Source organism: Delphinus delphis, chromosome 11 (assembly GCF_949987515.2).
Source record: "Delphinus delphis chromosome 11, mDelDel1.2, whole genome shotgun sequence".
NCBI classification, from domain to species: domain Eukaryota; kingdom Metazoa; phylum Chordata; class Mammalia; order Artiodactyla; family Delphinidae; genus Delphinus; species Delphinus delphis.
This window is the reverse complement of record NC_082693.1, coordinates 25,015,568-25,040,132: the sequence shown is the minus strand read 5'-3', so window position 1 is coordinate 25,040,132 and position 24,565 is coordinate 25,015,568. Positions and strand designations below refer to the sequence as shown.

At 40.5% G+C, this 24,565-nt stretch overlaps 1 protein-coding gene across 1 annotated transcript in view; it reads left to right on the top strand.

Moving 5' to 3' along the window:
- The window catches only part of TMTC1 (transmembrane O-mannosyltransferase targeting cadherins 1), a 257,619-nt gene that overhangs the window by 25,191 nt on the left and 207,863 nt on the right, over positions 1–24,565 (top strand). The window contains exons 3-5 of the mRNA XM_060024531.1: positions 874–947; positions 4,068–4,244; positions 8,218–8,424. Of these exons, the coding sequence (XP_059880514.1) occupies positions 874–947; positions 4,068–4,244; positions 8,218–8,424 (458 nt within the window). The remainder of the gene's footprint in view (positions 1–873; positions 948–4,067; positions 4,245–8,217; positions 8,425–24,565) is intronic.

Genomic DNA, 24,565 nt, shown 5'->3' with positions numbered 1-24,565 from the left:
TATTATTTATATCTTTAAATGTAACTTAAAATTTATATTAGGATTATATATAATATACAGTGTTATTAATATATTTGTCTTAATATTGTAATTGACAGTGTTTATCATTTATTGCTGTCCTTATTTATTATGATGTTCAAATTGTTGCATATTTGGTCAGTGGGAGCCCATTGTTACTGGCTTCTGTGTCCTATTGACATGTACCTGTCATTTTTTGAGCACTTACTTTCTGACGTGAGAGAATGATCCAAGTGCTCTTGTATCTCCTGAGTCTCAACCCTGGAATCAGCTGCTTCTCCAAGGGGCCCATGTTCTCTTTAGTGGATAAATGGCCTGTGGTTAGTGTCAGGATGGCTCTTTGCTACTGGGATATTTTGCTTTCAGACCCTTTTGGTGATGTTGCTAAGAAACACATAGACGCATGCACGTACACTCACACATAGTGATGGTGAGTTCATACTCCTTCCCATTCTTGTCTTATTTTTTTCCTAGTGCTCTGTAAACATCCTCTGTTCCATTAGCACTCTGGTGCCCAAAGACTAGCACAGTGTCCAGAACTCAGTCATTGCTCAAAAAAATATTTTTGAAAAAAACCAGTAAATGAATATACTTTGATGCTGTGAATTGATCTTCAATAGAAGAAAGGTTAAAAATGAAGTTAAGCATGAAAATCTTGCCCCTTCCTTCCTCTTTTTCTCCTTCTTTAAAATTATTGTTAAATATAACCAGAAGTGGTTAGTCATATATCAGAATTTAAAGAATAATGTGTTTTCTAATTTATTATTCCTTTCATTCCTCTGAAAACAAATAACATTTCTGTAATGCGTTTCTGAAAGTGGTTTTCTGAGGTTTTTATTTTTTCACACTTTCTAGGTGGCCGGAATTGTTGGCAGAGCTGACGTGTTGGCATGCTTGCTGTTTCTGTTAGCCTTTCTCTCCTACAGTAGGTATGTATGTCTAAGAATGCCCTTATCTGTTTACAGTCATGCTGTCCCCTGGGAGTTTCTGGGGTGTGTGTGTGTGTGTGTGTGTGTGTGTGTGTGTGTGTGTGTGTGTTGACTCTGAGCTCCTGCCTGAGAGAGGAGGGAGGCTTCTTGGCAGTGAAATGCCCAGTGAGCTTCCTGGAGACCTGGGATAGGAAACCGTCTCCTTACCAAAAGCTAGGCTGTTCTCTCTTCCAGCCGCATTCTGAACCATGTCATAGCCTTTTAAAAGGACTGCTCTCCCAGTGCTGGGAAGATAAGCTCTTGCTTCTTGATTTCTCTTACTTGTAGTTTCTTACTGAGAATGGAATTTGAAATCTTAGCTCTGAGCCAAAATATACTGGGTCTAGTCCTCTCTTCTATTTAACTATGATTTGTTTAATTTCTCCTTTTCATTTTGGTCCTACATTTTGTTTTGTTTTTTTCCTCTTTATTATCCTCATTAAAGTAGCTCAAAGCTTAAAACAACAAGGCTGAATTGAAAGTAGTATTTCTCAACTGTGATTTTCCAATTTGCACATCCTTTCATCAAAATACAGAAGCTTCTTGCTTTGGTAGACTGAAAAACAGTAAAACAATTTCCCATTATATTGCCCCTTTCCCCCTAACTTGATCAGATTCTCACCTGAGTCGTGACATATCCACATAGGGAAAGGGGTGGGTAAAAAATGAAGGTAGGGCTTCCCTGGTGGCGCAGCAGTTGAGAATCTGCCTGCTAATGCAGGGGACACGGGTTCGAGCCCTGGTCTGGGAGGATCCCACATGCCGCGGAGCAGCTAGGCCCGTGAGCCACAACTATTGAGCCTGTGCGTCTGGAGCCTGTGCTCCGCAACAAGAGAGGCCATGATGGTGAGAGGCCCGCACACCGCGATGAAGAGCGGCGCCCGCTTGCCGCAGCTAGAGAAAGCCCTCGCACAGAAACAAAGACCCAACACAGCAAAAATAAATAAATAAATTAATAAAATCCCTGTTTCCACTTCCCAGCTCACGTCATTGTAGTCATTGTTTATTAAAAAAAAAAAAAAATGAATGTAATGGGGGCAGGTGACTCAGAGGGTGGCCCAGGAGAAAGGGGGCCAGTGAGCCACATTGCCCTGCTTCCTGGAGGGATGCCTGGTTAAGGATTTGTGAACCTTGATCTCTAGGTCAGTTCATTGGCCTATAATCTTATAAAACCCAGTGACTCCAAGGAACACTGTTCTAAACCAGTGATTCTCAGTAGGGGGCAAATTTGCCCACCTGCCCCAGGGGGACATTTGCAATATCTGGAGATACCTTTGCTTGTCACAACTGGAGAGGTGCAGCTGGCACGTGAGTAGAGGCCAAGGATTCTAGAGTGTGCGGGACAGCCCTTGTAACAAAGAATCATCTTCCCTAAAATACCAGTAGTCCTGAAACTGAGAAACCTTGTTGTAAACCAGTTTAGAGCTTGGGTCAAAGATGGACTGAATTAAGCTTTATGAAGTTTTGCTTTAAGACCAGAGTCTCTTCTTAATATAGTACCAGGCTTCTAGTCCTGGCTTTGTAATCTCCCACTGCATTGCTAGGTATATAAAAGAGTGTTGTGAGAATATTAAAAATATAAACCCAAATTCAACAGTTGTTTCCTATTTGCTCTGGTGTTAGAACAAGATTAATAATCGCTTTTGAGTTTGAACTTGATCCTCAGCCTTCTTCTCTGTGTTGATCAATTTGGGAACATGAGTGGGCCCGCAGCATATCCACATCTGTGTGATCATAAGCTACACTGTTACAGCTTTCTGTTGTGCAGGCCATTCGCACTTGGAGTAATTTTAAGCTATAAACCAGCTTCGGAGAAAAAGCCTGTCTCCTACAAATTTGGCATATAATTTAGGTGATTGTTCTAAGACATAACAATAAGGGTAAGACGTCACCACTTCAGATATATTGGCCTTCAAAAGAGTAGGAGCAAATTGGTGTGCCACCTGCGGAAGGAACAGTGGAATTTCTTGGTGTGGCGCTGACTCTGTTTTGTAAGGTGAAAAAAGACTTTACAGCAGCTGGAGGGTTTTAGAAAATCCCTGCTGGAAATTATGCTGAGAAAAAAAAAAAAGCTTTACTTAATACATTCTCATGAAAAACAAATTTAAAACTACAGTTTAGAAACTAATACAACATTGTAAATCAGCTGTACCTCAATAAAAAAACCCAAAAAAACAGATTAGCCAGAAGAAAAGAAAAAGACTAAAACGTGTATTTTCATCACAGAAATGATGATTGTGTTTGGTATATATCCACTGATTTCTTTGTACAGAAGCATATAAAATACCTTCACAAAAATAATAATAATGATAAACACTTAACATGTAATAAGTCATTTACTGAATCTTCCCTACAACACTGTGATCCCATTTCACACATGAGGGAACTGAGGCACAGGGAGGCAACCGACCTGCCCCATGTTACCCTGTTAGTTAACAGCAGAGCTGTGATTTGAACCCAGGGAACCTGGCTCCAGAGTTCATTCATGTGGCTTAGTAACCTGTTGTATTCACTTAAAATATATTCACCTAAACATCTTTCCATGTCACTAAATACATCTCTATGGTAGCATTTTACATGGCTTTTTAGTGTTCCTTTGTTACATGCCATAATTTACCAGAATTTTTTTTTTTTTTTTTTTTTTTTTTTTGCGGTACGCAGGCCTCTCACTGCTGCGGCCTCTCCCGTTGCAGAGCACAGGCTCTGGACGCGCAGGCCCAGCGGCCGTGGCTCACGGGCCCAGCTGCTCCGCGGCATACGGGATCCTCCCGGACCGGAGCACGAACCCGTGTCCCCTGCATCGGCGGGCAGACCCACAACCACTGCGCCACCAGGGAAGCCCTACCAGAATTTATATATGCCTTAATTTAAGTACCAAATTCAGCATTGTTGGGCATTTACTTTTTTCCATCTTTGCAAATTTTAAATAACACTGTGATGAACATGCTTCAAGAAATCTTTGCTCACCTACTTACTCAGAATACAACGAAATTGGTGCTAGATCTTATCTTTATAAGGTGGTTATTTCTTAACGACCCACATTTCTTCTCAGAGTGAAAGCAACTCAACCTTGTTTTTCAGGAGCGTGGACCAGTGTCGTGTTGGGGAATGTTTCCCTCCCACGGCTTCTCCCTTCTTCCTGCTGCTCAGTCTGTGTCTGGGGACCTGCGCTATGCTGGTGAAAGAGACGGGCGTCACGGTGTTCGGCGTGTGCTTGGTTTATGATCTCTTTTCTTTATCCCACAATCATGATAAATCGTAAGTCATTTTAAAGTTTTGCTGTCAAGCAGTCCATGATGTGCAGAGAAGAGTTGCTTAAATCAATAGTTTTCAAACTCTCATTAAAAAAATAGAGGTATAACATTTTGTTAAATGTAACCTCCTCTTAGACTATCATATAGTAAGGCTTATTTCCTTAGGATAAATGCATTATATGTGTTTAAACTCTTCACGCTTTTGTGAAAATCCATGAGGACTATAAAGTTTTCGTGAGCCCCAAATTTGGAATTGAAAAGTATCATTGCTGATTGCAAGTTTATATCGCCAGATTGTTTTGGTTGCATACTACTGAGAGATCTTGATTCACACAGTGGAGTAGTTACAAATGGTAACAGTCTGTTAACAGCTTGACTTGAATCTCTGCCTTCAAATGCTAAATTGGAGTCGTTTACTTGCTCTAGGGATGATGCCTTTACCTGAGAGTTTTGGAAGGGGCCTTTTGGAATTCCACAGAGGGCCAGTCTAAACCCTACAGGAATAATCACACGTCATATTCAAGTTAAAGAACAAGTTTATTTAGTAGCCTATTTTCATTTAAAAAACTTAAGGTACATTCATATTATCCTGTGGATTATAGATGATAAGAGTGACTAAGGCATATTAAAAGTTCAAGTACATACTATAATTTTCTTCCTCTGTCAAATCCATAATTACTAACAATTTGACATGCAGACACTATTTTTCACTAATTATAAGGCCCTTACATTTGAACTTTTAATAAATGTCACTGATTTATTCTCCAGCCTTGTCCGATGAAGAATTTTATCTTAAAAAAAAAATCCTGTCTTTTTAGCCCATTCCCTACATCTTTATGCTTCTTGACATAAAGATAAGAGCAGTGCTAGTGAGTGGCAACAAGCTGAGATGAGTCATTAGATTCTGATCACCTTCCTGCTTGGGCGTACTTGGAGATAATTTAAATAGATTGTAGTGCTCTGTTGGCTCTCTGTAAATCTCAGAGGCATGTAAAAGGAAGGAGCCCAGTTATCATTTTGATCCAAGCTCAAACCAAGAAAGCTGTGAGCCAAAGCACCTCCCCTAGGCTTATATGAGAATGCCTTTCGTCTGTATCCTCTCCACCCATGGTAGTAATTGCATTGCTGACCTTACTATTTAGAGAGCAGCCTATCCACCCCTCTGGCTTTCCACTTTCTTCTGGCATCCGCTTTGTATTTTCCTCCCATCGTCTTTCTGCTTCGCTCTACTGACAGCAGCAGATGTGGCAAGTGCCTGCAGACCCTTGCCTTTGGTTCAGTCCAGAGATATTTTAATCTCATATCGACTGAAATAAAACACACAACTGGTGGGTTGAGAATTATGTTTTATTTGGGGACATTGCTAAGGACTACAGCCTGGGAGGGCAGCCTCTCAGATAGCTCTGAGGGACTGTTCCAAAGAGGTAAGGGAGGAGCCGAGATGTATGAGTTTTTGCTGAAGAAAAATTTAAAAAAACAACTATATAGTCGAAACTCAAAAGATTAGTGCTAATCACAAAAGATCAGGCATCTCAAGTTAATGATTTCAGTGCTTTTCTATATATGGGAAGATGCAAGAGTCTGGGCTCATTAAAATTGTTCCTTTGATATGCATCTCAACTCTCTAGGGTCAGTATCCTATTTTTCTCCATCCTGAATTCCCCTCAGGGCGCACCTTCCAGGCCCGCTGCAGTGGCTGATAATATGATAGCAGGCAGCATTCTTGTTTAGCTCATCTTTGAAGTCATATCTCCTCTGGTCTGAGGTCTCTCCAGCCCACTCCTTTTTTCTTCATCTGGTCACTGTTGAGCTAGGCTTTTTTCAAAGAGAATAATTGTTGTTTTTATTCCTTTAGTAATTGTTCTTGACCTTCATTATACCAAACTGCCAGAAGTTCTATTCTATGAAAAAAACAATACTGCTCATATGTAGCTTGGATGTTGCATAGCTCATAGTTGGTGGGGTTTCTTTGTTTGTTTTAGTAACTTTTAGCTCTCACAACCGCCAGCATCTCTGCATAGGTGGAGGCATTCATTCTTTCCACCCACTTAACACATTCTCATTCTGTGCCTGGCCAAGAATAAGACAGTTAAGATTCCTTCCCTCAAAGAGCAATACTGGGGGAGACGGACGTTACATAAGTAGTTACGCGAGTAACTGAGTACAGTGGTGAAAGTGGTGAGAAGGAACTGAGAGCAGGTAACAGGGAGACCTGGTCGATCACAGTATCTCTTGAGTGCAGGCCGTGTGCCAAGCACTGGGCCACGCCCTTTACAAGTATGAAGTCACTGATTGCTCACAACAACTTTTACCCTCATTTTACAGAGGAGAGAATTCAGGCAGGCATAGAAAGTAACCTCTCCAGAGTCACCCATCCCCTATTGCGACTTCTGTCTGTGTGACTCCAGAGCCACAGGGTTACCCCTGAGCCTCCGTGGAGCACACAGGACAGGGATTTGGAGACCCCCCGGGGCATCTGCATCTCAGATCCTGGGCTCACATTTGTACCAGGAGACCAGCTCAGAGGATCTGTGTGTATTGGGGGGTCCTGACCCCTTTGAGAATCTCACAGAATCGTGTCCCCTTTTCCCAGAATAACGTACACACAAATTCTTATCTGCTCATTTAGAATAAACATCTTGGTACTAGGTTGTTCTTGAGGTCTTTTCATTGTATGATTCAGGAAACAGGAAAGAAACAACAGAAGCAAGTGTTGGAAGCCCTCGCCTACGTGAAGAGCAATTTATTCCTAAATTTTAAGATTGGACCACACGAACAGAGTTAGATTTCTTTTCTGAGACATCACCTTTAGGAAGAAACATTTTCAGTGAAAGAGCAGCTCCTGAAAGTTAAATTTTTTTCTTTTTAAAAAATTAGCATATAATTGCCAACACGCAGAAGATAACGTTCCCTGACCCCAGTCCCTACCCTCTCTCTAGAAATAACCATGATCCTGAATTTGGCATTTTTCATTTCTAGGGCGGTTTGCTTGTTATTACTTCATAAGTATATACCACTGAATATCAAATAGCATTGTTTACATACTTGCAGACTTTATATAAATTGTGTCTCTTGCTTTTCTTTTCATTTAACGTTGGATTTTGAGATCCATCAATGTGGATACATGTGGCTATAGTTTATTCATTTTAACTGTTGTGTAGTATTTAATTATCACAATTTATCCATCCTTCTGGAGTTTGAATTTAGGTTATTTTTACATTTTTGGCTATTATATAGCATGCTTCAGGTAACCTTTGTGTGCACGTCCTTCCTGGGGCATAACCACAGAAGTATTGCTGGGGCCACAGATGCATCCATGTTCACTGTGTTGATCTCACTGTGAACTGTGATTTCACTTGTTCACTGTGAGCAAGAGACATTGCTTTTGAAATGACTGGAGTGCAGCAGTGGATGAGAATCCCCTTTGTTCCACATTCTCCCCATCACTTGATAGTATCAGACTTTAAAAGTTTTGCCCAGCTGGTGGTTATGAATTATATCATCTCAGAAGATTCACGAAGGAAAATGTGAGAATACATTGGGGTGGATCAGCTGTGAAAAACATTTCACAAGACCATAATAATGTAAATCCCGAATATCACTTCAACTGAGTTAGGAGAATTCAAATTATATTTATTATGAGAGAAATATATGTGGAAGATGAGAAGAGGGTGGGTTGTGAATGTGTGTGTGTGTGTGTGTGTGTTTGCGTATTGGTGACCACGTAAAAGGGACTGAGTCCTCATCTTCTATGGTAGCAACTCAATAAGACAAGTTCTAAAATTAGAAATAATATTATAATTTAATCTTATTTTAAAAATATCGTGATGAATACCAGAAACAGAAGAGCTAAAAGACTTGTGGACGGTTGCTTCCATGGAACAGGGCTTGGCGATGGGACAAGGGATTGCTGTTCCTTGTTGCAGGTCTTATCATTCTGTCTGACTTTGTTTCCCCTCCATTCCATGTACAATTAGGAGCAATGGGGTCGTCCATCAGCGCAGCCCACAGCGGCCCGGGAGCTCCCTGCCCACCGCACCGCCCGCGCACCCTCTCCGGGAGAACGGGAAGCAGCAGCGGTTCCCTCACAAAGGAGCTTGGGGTGGCTGCCATACTCCATTGCCACCTGAACCCAAGAGCAGTGGATTCCCTGTGTCTCCTCGAGCTGTGTGGTCCTTGATGAGGTACTGGGCTGTGCTCCTTGACCTTGCATGTTTTCACCATCCAGCATCACCTGTTGCAGGGGAATCGCTAGAGAAGTGAAGCACCGAGTGGGTTCTTTGTGACACCCGCCCACACTTGTTTCCCTCCTTCTTTCTTTTTCCTTCCCCATCTCCCTTCCTCCTGCCTCCTTCCTTCTCTTCTTTCCATTCCTTCCTTATATTAGATCAGATGAAAAAGGAGTAGCTGGAAGAAGCAAGTAGAAGCCCTGCTGTCTGCTGTTATTTAGAAGGAGAGGGTGAGGCTCTGAAGCCTCCATTGAGAAGTGCAGACATATTGCTGCTTCCCTATTGGAAGAGCCTCCAACAGGGAAGAGCCCTGGGCATCAGAGAGCAAGGCCCCTCAGTTTTCTGGGGGAGGATAGCTCTACCTTCTGCTGCTCCGTCTCTCCCTGCTCTTGGTGTGTGATAGGAATTTATTACAGCACAAGTATGGGAGTAAGCCCAGGGGACACTGCCTCTCAGAAATGTTTTTGAGGGTACAGGAAAATCTTTTTTTTTTTTTTTAAAAAAAACATCTTTATTGGAGGATAATTGCTTTAAAATGGTATGTTAGTTTCTGCTTTATAACAAAGTGAATCAGCTATACGTATACGTATACCCCCATATCCCCTCCTTTTTGCATCTCCCTCCCACCCTCCCTATCCCACCCCTGTAGGTGGTCACAGAGCACCGAGCTGATCTCCCAGGGTACAGGAAAAACTTTAAAGGATTTTCTCTCTTTTTTTGAATCTTTTGACCTAGCCATGAAAATTAACATAGATTTATCAGAACTCATTAAATTAGCTTGCCTCTAAAATAGCTCAAGCCATGGGCAAGTCAGAATTTAATAAAGATGGAAATTTGACTCATACGATTAGCGGTTAAACAGCAGATTGCTATTCTTATTCTTCTGTGCAGTCCCAGAAAACTCCCTCTTTTCTGGGTCTTTGTTTCCGATTATTCCTGCGGAAACCTGTCTTTTGGATCGTGCTCCATTTATTCGTTCTTCAACAAAGATCTATTGAGTGTCTACCACGTGCCTGGCATGTTCCCGGCACCAGGGATATCCTGGTGAATAAGGAAGACAGGGTCCTTGCCCCTGTGTAGCTTCCCTTCCCGTAGAGGAGGACACACACTAAATAACCAACAAAGAATGAACAGTGTGGTGGAGAGTGGTGGGTGGGCCTGGCTGGAGCAACTCCATGTTGGTTGGTCAGGAAAGGCCCACAGAATCCTCCTGGATGAGTGGAGGAGCTAGCCCTGCTCGGATCTGGGCACAGGCTTCCAGACTTGGGGAAACGAGCAAGTGGGGTTTGGAAGGGGTGAGCTCAGGGGGTGGGCAGGCCCAGATGGGGAAGGGTGTGTTGGCCATGGAAGTGAGTTTGGATTTTATTTTGAGTGGAAAAGGGAGACTTTGGAGGGTTCTGTTTGTTATCGTTGTTGTTGTTTAATGTGGAGGAAAATGGTTACATTAAGAATGTTCACTCTGGCTTCTTGTAGCGGATGATTAAGGGGCAAGAGTAAAGCAGGGAGACTTTCATACAGACTGAGGGGAAAAGAAAGGGTCTTGGCCGAGGCTGATAGAGACTGAGGTGGAGGGATATAGTGGATTTGGGATAAGTTTTGGATATACATCTAACAGGACTTGCTGATGTTTGGGGTGAGGGGTGAGGGAAAGGCAGGAAACAAGGCTGTTTGTGTTTCTGGCTTCAATAGTTGGGTGCGTGGTGGTGTCAGTTACTGAGATGGAAAGGCTAGAGGAAAAATAAGTTTGGGAAAGGATAAAATCACAGGGATGCTTGAAATTCCTGAGCAAGAAAGCAGAGAGGTAAATAGTCAAAACCTTGAGGATATCTTGACTTTTTCCATAACACGGCATGAAGGAAAAGAAGACAGAATATTTGGGGAAATTGTAAATTTTTTTAAGGAAGGCAGAGGAGGAGAAAAAACAAGAGTTAATCGCACATTACAGACTTTCAAGGAAGGACAAAGGTCAGGCTGCAGTGTGACTGAGTTCCATCAGGGCGGGGACCATGTCGGCTTCTGATCACATTTGTATTCCCAGTTCTTTTCATAGTGTCTGGCCAAGAGTAGTTGCTCAAATATTTGTGAAATGAATAAATTATTGAGTAGGTGGTAAGAAAGTATTGGAATTAAGCATAAATAGAATATTTTCAGTAAATTTGGTAATGAAGGAATGGGGCAAAGGATGTTAACTCCAGGGGTGTTAGGTTTTTGTTTTCATTTTTATTTTAAATTTAACGCGTGTGTGTATGTAGGTAGATAACTTGTAGAGAGTAGAGATGGAAGGTGCAGGAGCAGAAAGGAATAAGATGAAGTATGAATACCAGTGGTGCACTGGTAAATGCTTAATAACTGGCTCTCCAGAGAAAGTAAATCCTGACTGGTGTTGGCCAATTTCCATGTAAATACTCTTACCATGTAGCTGATTTGAAGCTACAAATGTGACATTGCTGAACATGGAGTTGGGAGAGGTGTGCCATAGCTCACCATCATGAAGCGTTTCCACTGCTCAATGGACAATATATGTAGTAACCTCAAGAGCATAGATAACAGTAAAATGAAGGAAACTAATTAGGAAGTGATGAGCCTTGAGTACTTATTACCTTTGTTTTTAGCATGATTTAAGTTTATAGAATTATTTTAAGATATATATTAATATATACAATATATTTACATACGTATGATTTATTATAGTTATTTAATTTTCAATAATGGCTGTATTTAATAACTGGCCTGCAAAATTTCTGAAAATTTAATAGTCATCTCTAGCAAGCCAGTGTGAGTCAGCTCCAGCACTCCAGTGAAGAAGGTCTTTCAGGAGGGGAAGAAAACTTTGTATCTGTGATCCATCCACTATGTACCAGGAGGTGGGCTGGCATTTCCCACATGTTATCCCATGCAGCCATCACAACTTTCGTGTAGGGTAAACCTTACAGTTTGCATTATTAGGTGGATATGGAAGAAGTTAAATGATCATTTAAAACATTTGCATAGGGGCCACCGGTGGCGCAGTGGTTGAGAGTCCGCCTGCCGATGCAGGGGACACGGGATCGTGCCCCGGTCCGAGAAGATCCCACATGCTGCGGAGCGGCTGGGCCTGTGAGCCACGGCTGCTGAGCCTGCGCGTCCGGAGCCTGTGCTCTGCAACGGGAGAGGCCACAGCAGTGAGAGGCCCGCATACCGCAAAAAAACAAACAAACAAAAAAACATTTGCATAGTTAGTAAGTGGTAGCATCAGGATTGGAACTCAGGCTGTTTGACCCCTAATCCTTTGCTTTTGCCTGTTTGTTATGCTCTGAAGTCCAGCTTCCCGGTTGAGGACTTGGCTTTGGGAAGGAGGCAGGACACTTGTTCCATGCTCTGTGGAGCTGGCCTCCCTGTTGAACTCTCGGGGGTAGAAGATTCTTGCAGCCATCCTTGGGTCAACAAATGAGGCACCTTCTGACTTACTTCGATATAGGGTGTTGGTACTAATACATTGAATTAAATGACATGCTTTTTTTTTTTTTAACTCCGAGCACCAGCCTGTTTTAGAAAGAATTATGCCTGGAGAGCAGTACATAGGACAACTGGAACTGGTCGGGGTCTTAGTAAGTTAACATGTTTGTGGGCAAGAAAGACCATTATCCTTTCTTGGAGGGGAAAGTTGTCATGTATTTTCTTCCTTTGGAAAGGAAAGGTGTCATATATTTGACTATAAATTTGATTAGCATCAAAATTATTTTAAAAAACTGTGTGTGTCCTTTTGTCAGAAGGTGATCAGGTAAAGAAAATAAAAGTTCAAAGAGGCAATGTTATTTTAGTTCTGAAGATCTCTGCAGACAGTGTTTAAATCATGGCTCCTTCACTTGATCCTAGACAAGTTATTTTATCTCTGTGAGCCTCAGTTTTCTTATCTCCAAAAGGTGGAACTAATCATGGCACCTCACTCTCAGATTGCTTGTCAGGACTCAAAGCTATAGCCTGCATAATAAACATGTAAATAGGTGCCTGGCCCACAGTAGCCAGTGTGGCAGCCCACAGCATCATTAGTAGTAGCTTAGTATTATGAATATTATTATTCCTGTGTGAGTTTCTAAACACCAGGATGTATCCTGAAACTGGTGAACCTGCAGTATGCAGGCAAGGGATGAGTTTGTGTGAGATTTTTTTTGCTTGAACTTTGAAACTATTTGCTAATATGTATTTACATTGCATGCATGGCATTAGGCTGTCAAAAAATTGGACTAAATACTATCAGGTTAAACATTTTCTGTAGTTACCAAATACAGGAGAATTCCAAAATCCTACTGCAAGTCATTTATTTAGTTTCCTGTTTTTCTATGTGACTTAGTGATTGGCTTATGGGTAGCAAGTACAATGAAGAACCTAGGACGTAGGGTATACACTCTGGAATCAGATGAAATTTCAGTTGATGCCACCTTTTACTCAGTTGTTCCATGTGCAATGAGAAATGTTTGGTATGTAAACCTTCCTTCTCCCTACCCTCTTCATTATATCCAGTTCATTCACGCATGGACACATTTTCCCTTTCACCTTAGAAAACTCAGTGAATTCTGCCTGAACTCTTATCCTCGTAACTCATACCTATATCTGTAACTATATGTAGTCATTTTTCATATAGAGACTTGATTGATTTCACATTTAAGTGACAGTGATTATGGTTGGTGTTGAAGACAGTTCTTGGCTCAATAAATTCTTTCTCTTTTCCTCTTCTCTTGCTCTGCAGCATCTGTCACGAATCATTCATTTGTCAGTATTTACTGAATGCCTCCTATGTGCCAAGTAATGTTTTAGGTGCTGGGAATATATGGCAGTGAAGTAAACAGAGCTCTGCCCTCCTGGAACTTAGCTGGATGATGATCATGATATTTTTACTAAAATGGGCTCGTTTCCTACCTTTGTGGGTAAGACAGCGGTCATATTTTTCACTTCAGTGTGTCTTAAAAGTTTTTCTTGTGTACCTTGCACGGAGGCATGCAAATCAAGAAACTAAGACAGGTTTAGGGTTAGAGAACAGGTTGGCACTAAAGTGAAACTGTTAGATAATTAAATTATTTCAGAGGACTTAAGGAAGCATATAAATATTTTGACCTTCACTGGCGGAATGAGTCACTGATCTTTCACAAGTGTCGTTTTAATGCTTTACTTCTGTAGACCTTGCATTGTATTCTTTTTCCCTAAAGTAAGAAATGCTTTGTAGATTAAATTCCTCTGAGCAGGGCAAATGTGTTTCAGATCATTATTAACAGCCTCATGTAAGCTTTGAAAGAAGCTTAGTAAGTTTGTGAAATGAGATTTTCAGGTGACAGGAAAAAAATCTCTGTTGAAAGCCTGAATTACTGATGAATAATTGGGTTATCCCCCCACCATTTTACACACCTTTCTGGTTGACTGATCTCAGATGGGCCGTTTTCAATCTAACTCAGTTAGTGCTTTAAAAAAATGAAATGACCAAATGAAAGAGGGGTGGAGTAAACTAAGAGATCTACACAGAAAATACCTCCCACAGTTAAAAGTGAAGTTTGTGGGTTCATATTAATAAATCCCCTCCCCTACTTTCAAGTCTCTTAATGTAAGTGTAAAGCTCAGTGATGAATCCACCTTAAGAACACAAGCCACCCTCTGGAAGTAGGTATGGGCTAAGGTCTTACTTTAAAGAGACTTTGTACATTCTTTCATTGCTGCGGATCATTTTTCCTCATTTCCATTGCTTTGTTTAAAGATGAGCTGGGCCACATTTTGCTATGGAATTCTCTCTCTTCTTCAGTGGTGTAAATACTTCAGTCTTCAGGTGTAGTTCTTAGGTGGCTGCAGCCAGATCACTATGACGTTTTGGCACATGATGGTGGTGGAGCTAAGAAAGCAGTAGCTCTCAGGCTGTATTTTATAAAGACAACTGACCAAACCTACTAGCATAATTATTGTTAAAGTTATTTCTTATTAAACAACTTAAACACTGTTTACACCCATGATTCTATCACTTGGACCCAATATCCAAAGGGTATCCTCTCTTGTTACCTTTGGCCCATACATGCCTGAGCTTTTTCATAGCTTGTCAATTTCTTTTTAATATGCTGAACTGACCATAGCTTTTACTAAGACCCTGTAGTGCCTCCTGGTGTGACTGAACTGCAGACTTGCTTAGTGGCTGGGAAGGCACTGGAGAAGGGAGGTGGGTGATTGCTGCAGGCATCTGTCTTCCTATGGAGGACACATTTTCCTGGGAAGGGTGAACAAATGCTGCTGTTTTGCTATAGGAAGGATGAAAATAGTGGGAAATTTATTTTTAAAAACTTAAATAAATAAGTAATTTTCCAAAAGAACTGTCAGTTAGTGTTATCAGGCTTCTTAATTTTGAACTGTGTTTATTGGGATAGCATCATTAATCTGCCTTTAACGTTCTTTGGTGGGTTGATTTACCCAAGATGGGCTCTCAAGTTCTTTTTTTTTTTTTTTGTGGTACGTGGGCCTCTCACTGTTGTGGCCTCTCCCGTTGTGGAGCACAGGCTCCGGACGCGCAGGCTCAGCGGCCATGGCTCACGGGCCCAGCCACTCCACGGCATGTGGGATCTTCCCGGACCGGGGCACGAACCCGCGTCTCCTGCATCGGTAGACGGACTCTCAACCACTGCGCCACCAGGGAAGCCCTCAAGTTCTTTTAAAGTAGCTTTTCTTAAACATGGAACTTACCAGAGAGGTATTCTCTTATGTGGATAGAGAATTAAAAGAGAGTTTTTTCTGTCACTACTTCCTAACCATTAGTTGAGAGTGATGTTATTCCATCTGAACCAGACCCAGAGTATATGGTAAAGCAGGTATTACTTTGATGAGTTTGCCTGAAAGCTTATTGAAATCTGCTTTGCTTCTTGAACTGAACTCAGCACTAAAATGGATCATTTCAGTAAAGTGTTTCTTGGCTTCGTTCAGAACTTAGCACTAAAAACCTCTTCCAAATAAATCACGTGCTAAGAAGCAAAATTCCTTTTAATTTATGGATAGCAGTTGGTAGAGTTCCTAACTGCTGACAGCCCCTGGTTCATTCTGCTTAATCTTGACTGGGTACCGGCTCTTGGCAATATTCTATCCCCTGTGAATTTCAGTCAGTGGATAAGTTCTTTCCTTGCTCAGTGTAGAGCTATCAAGCTTAGGCATCTGCTTTCCAATTGGATTCATGGGGACATATGTTGAAAGAGAAAATTCAATTTTGTCACTGCCACAGTAGGCTCTTAGAAGAGGATGCCAGGCCTCATGGTTTCCTATCAGCTCATCAGTCACCATTGGATACTCAACCTCTGTCCTGTGCAGGTTAGAGCCTGGGTGACTTCAAGGACACCAAACATCTTTCCCTTCTTTTGCAGAACACAGGTAGGGCCCTTAGGGTGTTGTAGGGAGTCCGCTGCCAATTTCTTTGCTCTTTTAGTTAAAGCTGCTGTCATCCAGCTAATTTTTTTTTTTTAATTTATCTTTTTTAATGTAGCCTGCTGAGAGGTTGTGGAGTGATTGCAGTAAAAGCAGTATCAGTTCATCTTAACATTGTAAACACTCAGGGGATACATAAATAATTCTTTCATGGGAACATTATTCTACACTAGGCAATATGGTTTCAGATAATTTGGTGGGATTCCCAGTTTGTTGCTCTGAAAATTGTCTGCCACATGTTTTGAACTGCTACTATGTTTTCTAGATTAAATGTGACAATGTTAAAAATGTAAATGCTTGAAAAAGTACACAAACGGTGCTCTATGAGCTTATTGTGAGGAACAAATGAGTGAATACATGAAAAGAGCTTAACACGGCTATTAGTTGTGGCTTTTCATAAATGGTAGGGCTATATCCCTACCAGCATGCTTATTTTATGCCAAAGACAGTGTGGAAGAATTACTGTTTAGAAATCTTTTTATAGTGGTCACTTTTCCTTTGCTGTATTTATGAAAGTGGTATAGTCTTGATTTGATTTGTTTATGATATTTACTTATTTTCTCTCTTTTTATAAGCTTACAGTATTTTAGAGGAAAATGACTGTAAAAGAAAGAAACATTCTTGTAGCAAAGATGGATTTCATCGACGTTTAGCAGGAAAGCAGAATGCCTGTGTTAACACTTCTTTTTTTATATAAATTTATTTATTTTATTCATTTATTTTTGGCTGCATTGAGTCTTTATTGCTGCGCTTTGGGCTTTGTCTAGTTGCGGTGAGCGGGGGCTACTCTTTGTTGTGGTGCGTGGGCTTCTCATCACAGTGGCTTCTCTTGTTGCAGAGCATGGGCTCTAGGCGCGCGGGCTTTAGTAGTTGTAGCACGTGAACTCAGTAGTTGTGGCTTGTGGGCTCTAGCGTGCAGGCTCAGTAGTTGTGGCACACGGGCTTAGTTGCTCCACGGCATGTGGGATCTACCCGGACCAAGGCTCGAACCCGTGTCTGTCCCCTGCAGGATTCTTAACCACTGCGCCACCAGGGAAGCCCCTACACTTATTCTTACCTGATGGATACCATCCTCATTATAAGTTGCATGTGTAAAGTTATTTTTAGTTGCTGAGACTAACAGCGGACTTTTTTTAATTAAAAATTTTTGATGTATTTAGAATTACTATTGAATAAAGCATCACTTTAATAAACAAACCATTAGGTTGAAAATCAAATAATAAAGACAATTTACTAGCGTTTTAGATTGATGACCTTATAGCCATATAGGAAGGTGTGTTTCATGTTGTAGATTTATGAATTATTAATGCTATTCACATTATTCAAACCATGCTCTTTACTACTTTATATATAATCTAGAAAATACATATTGATTTTGAAATCACCCTAAGCAGCAGTCTCCGTGAGGAACCTGGCATTAAAGATTTGCTTTTAATGATTTAACCTCCAAAAGGATTGGTAAAGGGAACATAGTATGGGTTTTTAGGGGATGAAGGCAATTAATTATATCATAATTCAGAAAAAAAAAAAAAAAACCAACCACATGCAAACAACCAGCCAGAGTTGGACGGAGGGAAGGAATGTTTGTGTCTTATGTTAAGAGCTAGACATGCCCTCAGTTCTTAATGAATAACCAACCAATGTGTTTCAGTTTTCAAGTGGTAGAGCTTCTATTTCCTGACAGTTAAGTCTTTATCCTGGATTTCTTTTTGTACTTTACCTTTGGTTCCCTTAAGTAATTTTTCTTTGTGAAAGGAATATCACTTTATGAAAGGAATTACGATCCATACTGCATTTATGACGAAAAAATTTGATTTAAAAGGTTGTTTATTTAATTATAAAACTGCACTTTTAGTTTTCACGTGGAGTCAGGAAGAGACTGTATCCTCAATACAGGTTGTTTCTCTCTTCTTTAAATTTTTTAATTAAAAAGTTTTTAAATTGAAGTATAGTTGATTTACAATGTTGTGTTAGTTTCAGGTGTACAGAAAAGTGATTCAGTTATATATACATATATATCTATTTTTTCAGATTCTTTTCCCTTGTAGGCTATTATAAAATATTAAGTTTAGCTCCCTGTTCTATACAGTAGGTCCTTTTTGGTTATCTATTTTATATATAGTAGTGTGTATCTGTTAATCCCAAACTCCTAATTTATCCCTCCCTGCCCCTTTCCTCTTTGGTAGCCATAAGTTTTTTTTCTATGTCTGTGGGTCTATTTCTGTTATGTATATAAAGTTCATTTGTCTCATTTCTTTTTTTAGATTACACATGTAAGCGATATCATATGATATTTGTCTTTCTCTGTCTGGCTTACTTCACTTAGTATGATAACTTCTACATCCGTCCATATTGCTGCAAGTGGCAATATTTCTTTCTTTTTTATGGCTGCGTAATATTCCATTGTATAAATCTATTACATCTTCTTTTAACCATTCATCTGTCAATAGATGAATTGCTTCCATATCTTGCCTATTGTAAATAGTGCTGCAATGAACACTGGGGTGCATGTATCTTTTCAAATTATGGTTTTCTCCAGATACATGCCCAGGAGTGGGGTTGCAGGATCATATAGCAGCTCTATTTTCAGTTTTTAAGGAACCTCCATACTGTTCTCCATAGTGGCTGTACCAATTTACATTCCCACCAACACTGTAGAGTGTTCTTTGTTTCTCTCTTCCTTATGGCACATAATTTATAGCCACAACGGATAGGTAAACCATTAAGATAAGTCAAGATTGGGTACCAATCTGCAGATATTTTTAAGCAGAAAATACATGTGTGATGATATCAATAGTTGACGACTGAGTACATGTCTTGAACAATAAAACTTGTATCATTGTCCTCATTGCTGTTTTTGAAAAATCTGAACATTGTAGAATTGCTGAATCCTTTGAAAGAGAAGAGCGGTTTCCCAGGTTGGGCTGGACGTAAAGAAACGCACGGTAGTGTAAGGAGCCATGGCCTGGTTGGGGGGAAGTTGAGTTCTGCTCTGATTCTGATTTGCTCTGCTCCTTGGGCCAGTTATTTTACTTCCCTGGATGTTTGTTTTTCTTATCTGTGAAACGACACAAGTGAGACAGGTGGTCTCAGGTCATTTGGCACTCTCTCTGACTATTGGCCAAACTCTTATGAAACGATGCTGTCACTTTTCCTTTTCTCTTTTAATCACTGCACTCCATCAGCGTGCATGTAGTTTGAAGTTGTATGAGAGTCAGAGGCTGACCCTGAAGTGAGATACGATAATGGGCTACCCTCGTGAGTGACTAGGCAGACTGTGGAGGAGATTTCACTGGTGTGCATTCGGCTATTTTTGTTTTCCTTTTCCATCTTGAATTCTTGACTACTTAAGTCTTTGGAACTTAAGTCAAATGTATTGATGAGAAATATCAATAGCAAAAAAGGTTAAAGTTTACACATATTTTGCCCTCAACCATCATAGAGGTCATCAAAGCTGTGCATTTGCAAACTGATACCTGTTGACTCTTCAGAGACAGTTTGTTGATTCATTTGATTAATAAACATTTATTAAACACTATATACAGATGTCATAGGGATCATTTGCTTACAAAGAACAAAATTTTTAAAGAACTTGTTTAAGAAAATTGAAGTTTTCATTAGAAAGGTACACTGGACTCTAATGGCACCCCAGTCAGGGTATTGAACCTGATTTCTGGACACAGGAACTGGCAAACTCAAAACATTTCTTTTTTACATTTTGGAGGGTTCATGGTCTCTCTTTTGCTTTTTAAAATCCATGTTGTTGTCCTTTCCTCCTCTTCTTAAAGACTGACTTTTCTTAATTTGGTGAGTTGCAGGGCTGCCTCAGTCCTAGCTTCATGTAACCTCTCAGTTCAATTCTCTGTTAAAGATGGACTGGAATTAATGTGTTCTGACTCCAGATTCTCAAAAACAGAGATTCTGATTGGGCCAGCATGGATAAGTTTACACCCCAGTGGGGAAGTCATACAGAGAAAAAGATAATCTTACTGAGGGTGGCAAGTGTGATGATCAATGTGTGTACCCTGAATTGTGGGATTCACAGGATAGGATACCTCAGCCAGCCTGGGAGGTTTGGCATAAACTGAGTCTTAACAGCTGAGAAGATGAACTAAAGGGAGGGAGGGCTGTCTTCCATGTATAAAGCACAGCAGGAGGGAGGACCCAGAGGCCTGAACCTGCAAAGTGTGCATGTGTGTGTGTGTGTGTGTAACTACAGGCAGCACAGGACATGAGTAGTGGAGACAAGGCTAGGAAGGTAGGCAGGAGCCCCGTCATGGAGGAACTTGGGAGAGATGCCAAGGGCCTGACTCCTGTAAGGAGGGCAACAAGTGCAAAGCAGGCTCATCTCATTTTTTTTAGATTTATAGGTAAGAAAACTCTGATCATAAAGCCAGATGGCACATCTTATTAAAGAGTGGAAGATTTAAAAAAAAAAAAAAAAAGAGTGAAGATTTAAAAATTCAAACCACTTGCTATTAATGATTACACTTTTGAGAATAAAAAAGCAGTAGTTCTGAGTTTTTACCGTAAATGAATCCTGCATATTTGTGAAAGCTCAGTATCTTCTCTTTGTCGTTTAAGATTGTATCATATAAAATTTTCTTTACACATTTTTGTAATTCTGGTAGAATTCTCATATTTAAGAAAAATGGATAGGTGACTTAAGAGTACGTTTGCCCATGATAGGGTGAAGCTATGCTATTTACCCACACCTTAGTTGATTTAAGCCTTTTCCATTTATGATTTTCCTCCAAAGAGCAGAAATTAATAGAAACTTCACGGAGGTACTAATCCCTTTCTATTATACATTCAGTATGGTAAGTTTATAATTTTGACTTCCAGTTTCTGATTAAAATCATCTCTTCTTCTTATGTGTATTATGCACAGGCAGTTATATTTTGTATTGGTGCAGATAATTGCTTTTCTACTTGGCAAAGAAAATGAGCAGATTCAAGATAAGTATCTTTTTCTGGCATGATCGATTGGAAGCTCTGCCACCTAATGTTGACTGCATTTTCAGAAGTGATGTAGCAAGCACAGCTCAGCATCAGACTACAGCTGTTAGCTGTCAAGAATTCACTTTGGCAGAGGTAAATTCTGACCAAGTCTGTATGTCAGACTCTTAGTCTCAGAGCTTGAGTGTAAGAAACAGAGTTTAGTTTTCATATAAGGAAATAGTGTACTAACTCGAAGCCCTGTGTGGATGCAGTTTTCTCCAAAAGTGATTCTAGAGTTTCCTTCCTTGTTTTACCTTTAATAATGATGGAACAATGGTGTGCTCAGGGTGCGTATATCCTAGAGTTACAAATAGTGGATTTACATCTGCGATTTCTATTTTAGTAGCAGTATGAACTTGGATTAAGTGATTGCCATATGTATAAAATAGGGATAATTAGTAACAATTATTATAAATAGCAGGAAGTATGGAAAGTTTAGCACCGAGCTAGGCACAACACAAGCACTCAATTGCACTTATAGATGGTGCGCTAATGTGAGGATGTCCAGTCTTTCGACAGTTTGGCCTGGGGGAGATAAGCTGTCTGTCTCAATGTCTTGAGAGTTTGGCTTAATTATTCATTACCTCTTTCCCACTGGGAGGAACAGGGAGCCAATATGGAATGCCTATTACAAGCCAGGAGATAAAACCTGGATCAACCTGATAAACCTGAACTGTCACTGTGTCCTTGGGAATTACGTCTTCTCACCACATTTCATATGTGAAAGGCAAGGCTCAAGGGAGCTTGCATAATTTGCACAGAATTGTACAAGTATTAAGGAGAAGATGTAGAATTGAATCCACACACATCTGATTCTACTGTGTAGGCTGCCCCAGGCTGGAGAGGTCAAGCCCTTTACAGTGTTTCCTGCAAGGATTTATGAGAAACTTCTAGAAAGGACTCTTCTGGGGAAAGCAGAAGTGTCCTGGGAGCATTAATCTGCTTCTCTTTTCTCTGTATCTCCTGGAGCCAGAGTGGCTTTATCCCATTTTGCATGTTGGGTGTTGATGCTCTGCTTGGCTCTCATCCATGTCATCAACACCCTGGAAATAAGGGAGTTTTTCTGTTTAGAGCACCCAGCTCAGCGCTCTTTATATGGACATTCTTCACCTTAACATGAAATGCTGGGTGGGATGTGTCACATTTCATCTGTAAGCAGACATTAAATACCATCAGAAGCTCTCTAAAGTGATAGTGAGCTAGTGGTTCAATGGTAGATGCAATCCTGGGCCCTTAATTATTGTATCTGCAGAGTTTTCTGTTGGATAGTTGTGCTGCTCTGCGGTGAAACTTCTTTATGTATGAGATTATGAAAGAAGGACTGTGTGTGTGTGTGTGTGTGTGTGTGTGTGTGTGGTAGTATTGCATTATGGACTTCTTTTTTTATTTTTTTATTTTTATTTTTTTTGCGGTACGCGGGCCTCTCACTGCCGTGGCCTCTCCCGTTGCGGAGCACAGGCTCTGGACGCGCAGGCTCAGCGGCCACGGCTCACGGGCCCAGCCGTTCCGGGGCATGTGGGATCTTCCCAGACCGGGGGCATGAACCCGTGTCCCCTGCATCGGCAGGCGGACTCCCAACCACTGCGCCACCAGGGGAGCCCTGGACTTCTTTTTTTAAATAAATTTATTTATTTTTGGCAGCGTCGGGTCTTCGTTACTGCGCGCGGGCTTTCTCTAGTTGTAGCGAGTGGGGTCTACTCTTTGTTGCGGTGCGCGGGCTTCTCATTATGGTGGCTTCTCTTGTTGCAGAACATGGGCTCTAGGCACGTGGGCTGCTTCAGTAGTTGTGGCACGTGGGCTCAGTAGTCATGGCTCGCAGGCTCTAGAGCACAGGCTCAGTGGTTGTGACACACGGGCTTAGTTGCTCTGTGGCATGTGGGATCTTCCCAGACCAGGACTTAAACCTGTGTCCCCTGCATTGTCAGGCAAATTCTTAACCACTGCACCACCAGGGAAGTCCCCATTATGGACTTTTGATTGGGACTTTTCAAAGTTAATGAGTAGCTGTGAAAGCATGGTGGTACACTAGTAAGTCATTATTTGTATTTTTTTAAATTTTCAACTTTATTTTTAGAGCAGTTTTAAGTTCACAGCAAAGTTGAGAGTAAGATACAGAGATTTCTCATTTACCCCCTGCCTCCATACATATATAGTCTCCCCCATTATCAATATCACTCACCAGAATGGTTCCTTTGTTGCCAAGGATGAGCCTACATTGACACATTGTATCACTCACAGTCATAGTTTATGTCAGGTTCATTCTTGGTGTTGTAAATTCTGTGAGGTTTGAATAAATGTATAATGACATGTATCCATCATTATAGTGTCATACACAGTATTTTCAGTGCCCTAAAAATCCTCTGTGCTCCATCTATTAATTCTTCTCCCCTCCCCAGCCCCTGGCAATCATTCATCTTTTTATTGTCTCCACAGTTTTACCTTTTCTAGAACATCATATAGTTGGAATCATATAGTATGTAGCCTTTTCAGATTAGCTTCTTTCACCTAGTAATATGCATTTAAGTTTGCTCCATTTTTTTCATGGTTTGATAGCTCATTTCTTTTTAGTGCTGAATGCTATTCTGTTGTCCGGATATACCACAGTTTATTTATCCATTCACCTACTTGGTTGCTTTCAAGTTTTGGCAGTTATGAATAAAGCTGCTGTAATATCTGTGTGCAGGTTTTTGTGTGGACATAAGTTTTTAACTCCTTTGGATGAATACCAAGGAGTTCAATTGGTGGATCATATGGTAAGATCATGTTTAGTTTTGTAAGAAACCACCAAACTGTTTTCCAAAGTGGCTGTACCATTATGCGTTACCCTAGCAATGAATGAGAATTCCTGTTGCTCCACAACCTCCATCAGCATTTGGTGTTGTCAGTGTTTTGAATTTTGACCACTGTAGTAGGTGGTATCTCACTGTTGTTTTTATTTTCATATTCCTCATAACATATGCTGTGGAGCATCTTTTCATAAGCTTATTTGACATTTGTGTATATTTTTTTGGTGAGATCTCTGTTAAGGTCGTTGACCAATTTTTAAATTGGGTCATTTTCTAATTGTTGAGTTTTAAGAGTTCTTTGTATATTTTGGGTAACAATCTTCTATCACGTACATCTTTTGCAGATATTTTTCTTCCAGTCTGTGGCTTGTTTTCTCATTTTCTTGACATTATTTTTTACAGGGCAGAAGTTTTTAATTTTAATGAAGTCCAGTTTATCTATTATTTCTTACATGAATTGTGCCTTTGGTATTTTATCTAAAAAGTCATCACTGTAACCAATTGCCATAATCTAGGTTTTATCCTATGTTGTCTTCTGGAAGTTTTATAGTTTTGTGTTTTACACTTAAGTCTGTGATCCCTTTGAGTTAGTTTCTGTTAAGGGTGTAGTATCTATGTTTAGATTCATTTTTTTTGCATGCAGATACCTAGTTGTTCCAATACCATTTTTTGCAAAGATTATATTTGCTCCATTGTATTGCCTTGGCTCTTTTGTGAAAGATCAGTTGACTATATTTAGGTGGGTCTATTTCTGAGCTCTTTATTCCGTTCCATTGATCTATCTATCTAATTTTTTTAAATTAGTACCACACTGTCTTGACTATTGTAGCTTCAAAGTAAGTCCTGAAGTTGGGTAGTGTCAGTCCTCCAGCTTTATTCTTCTCCTTTAGT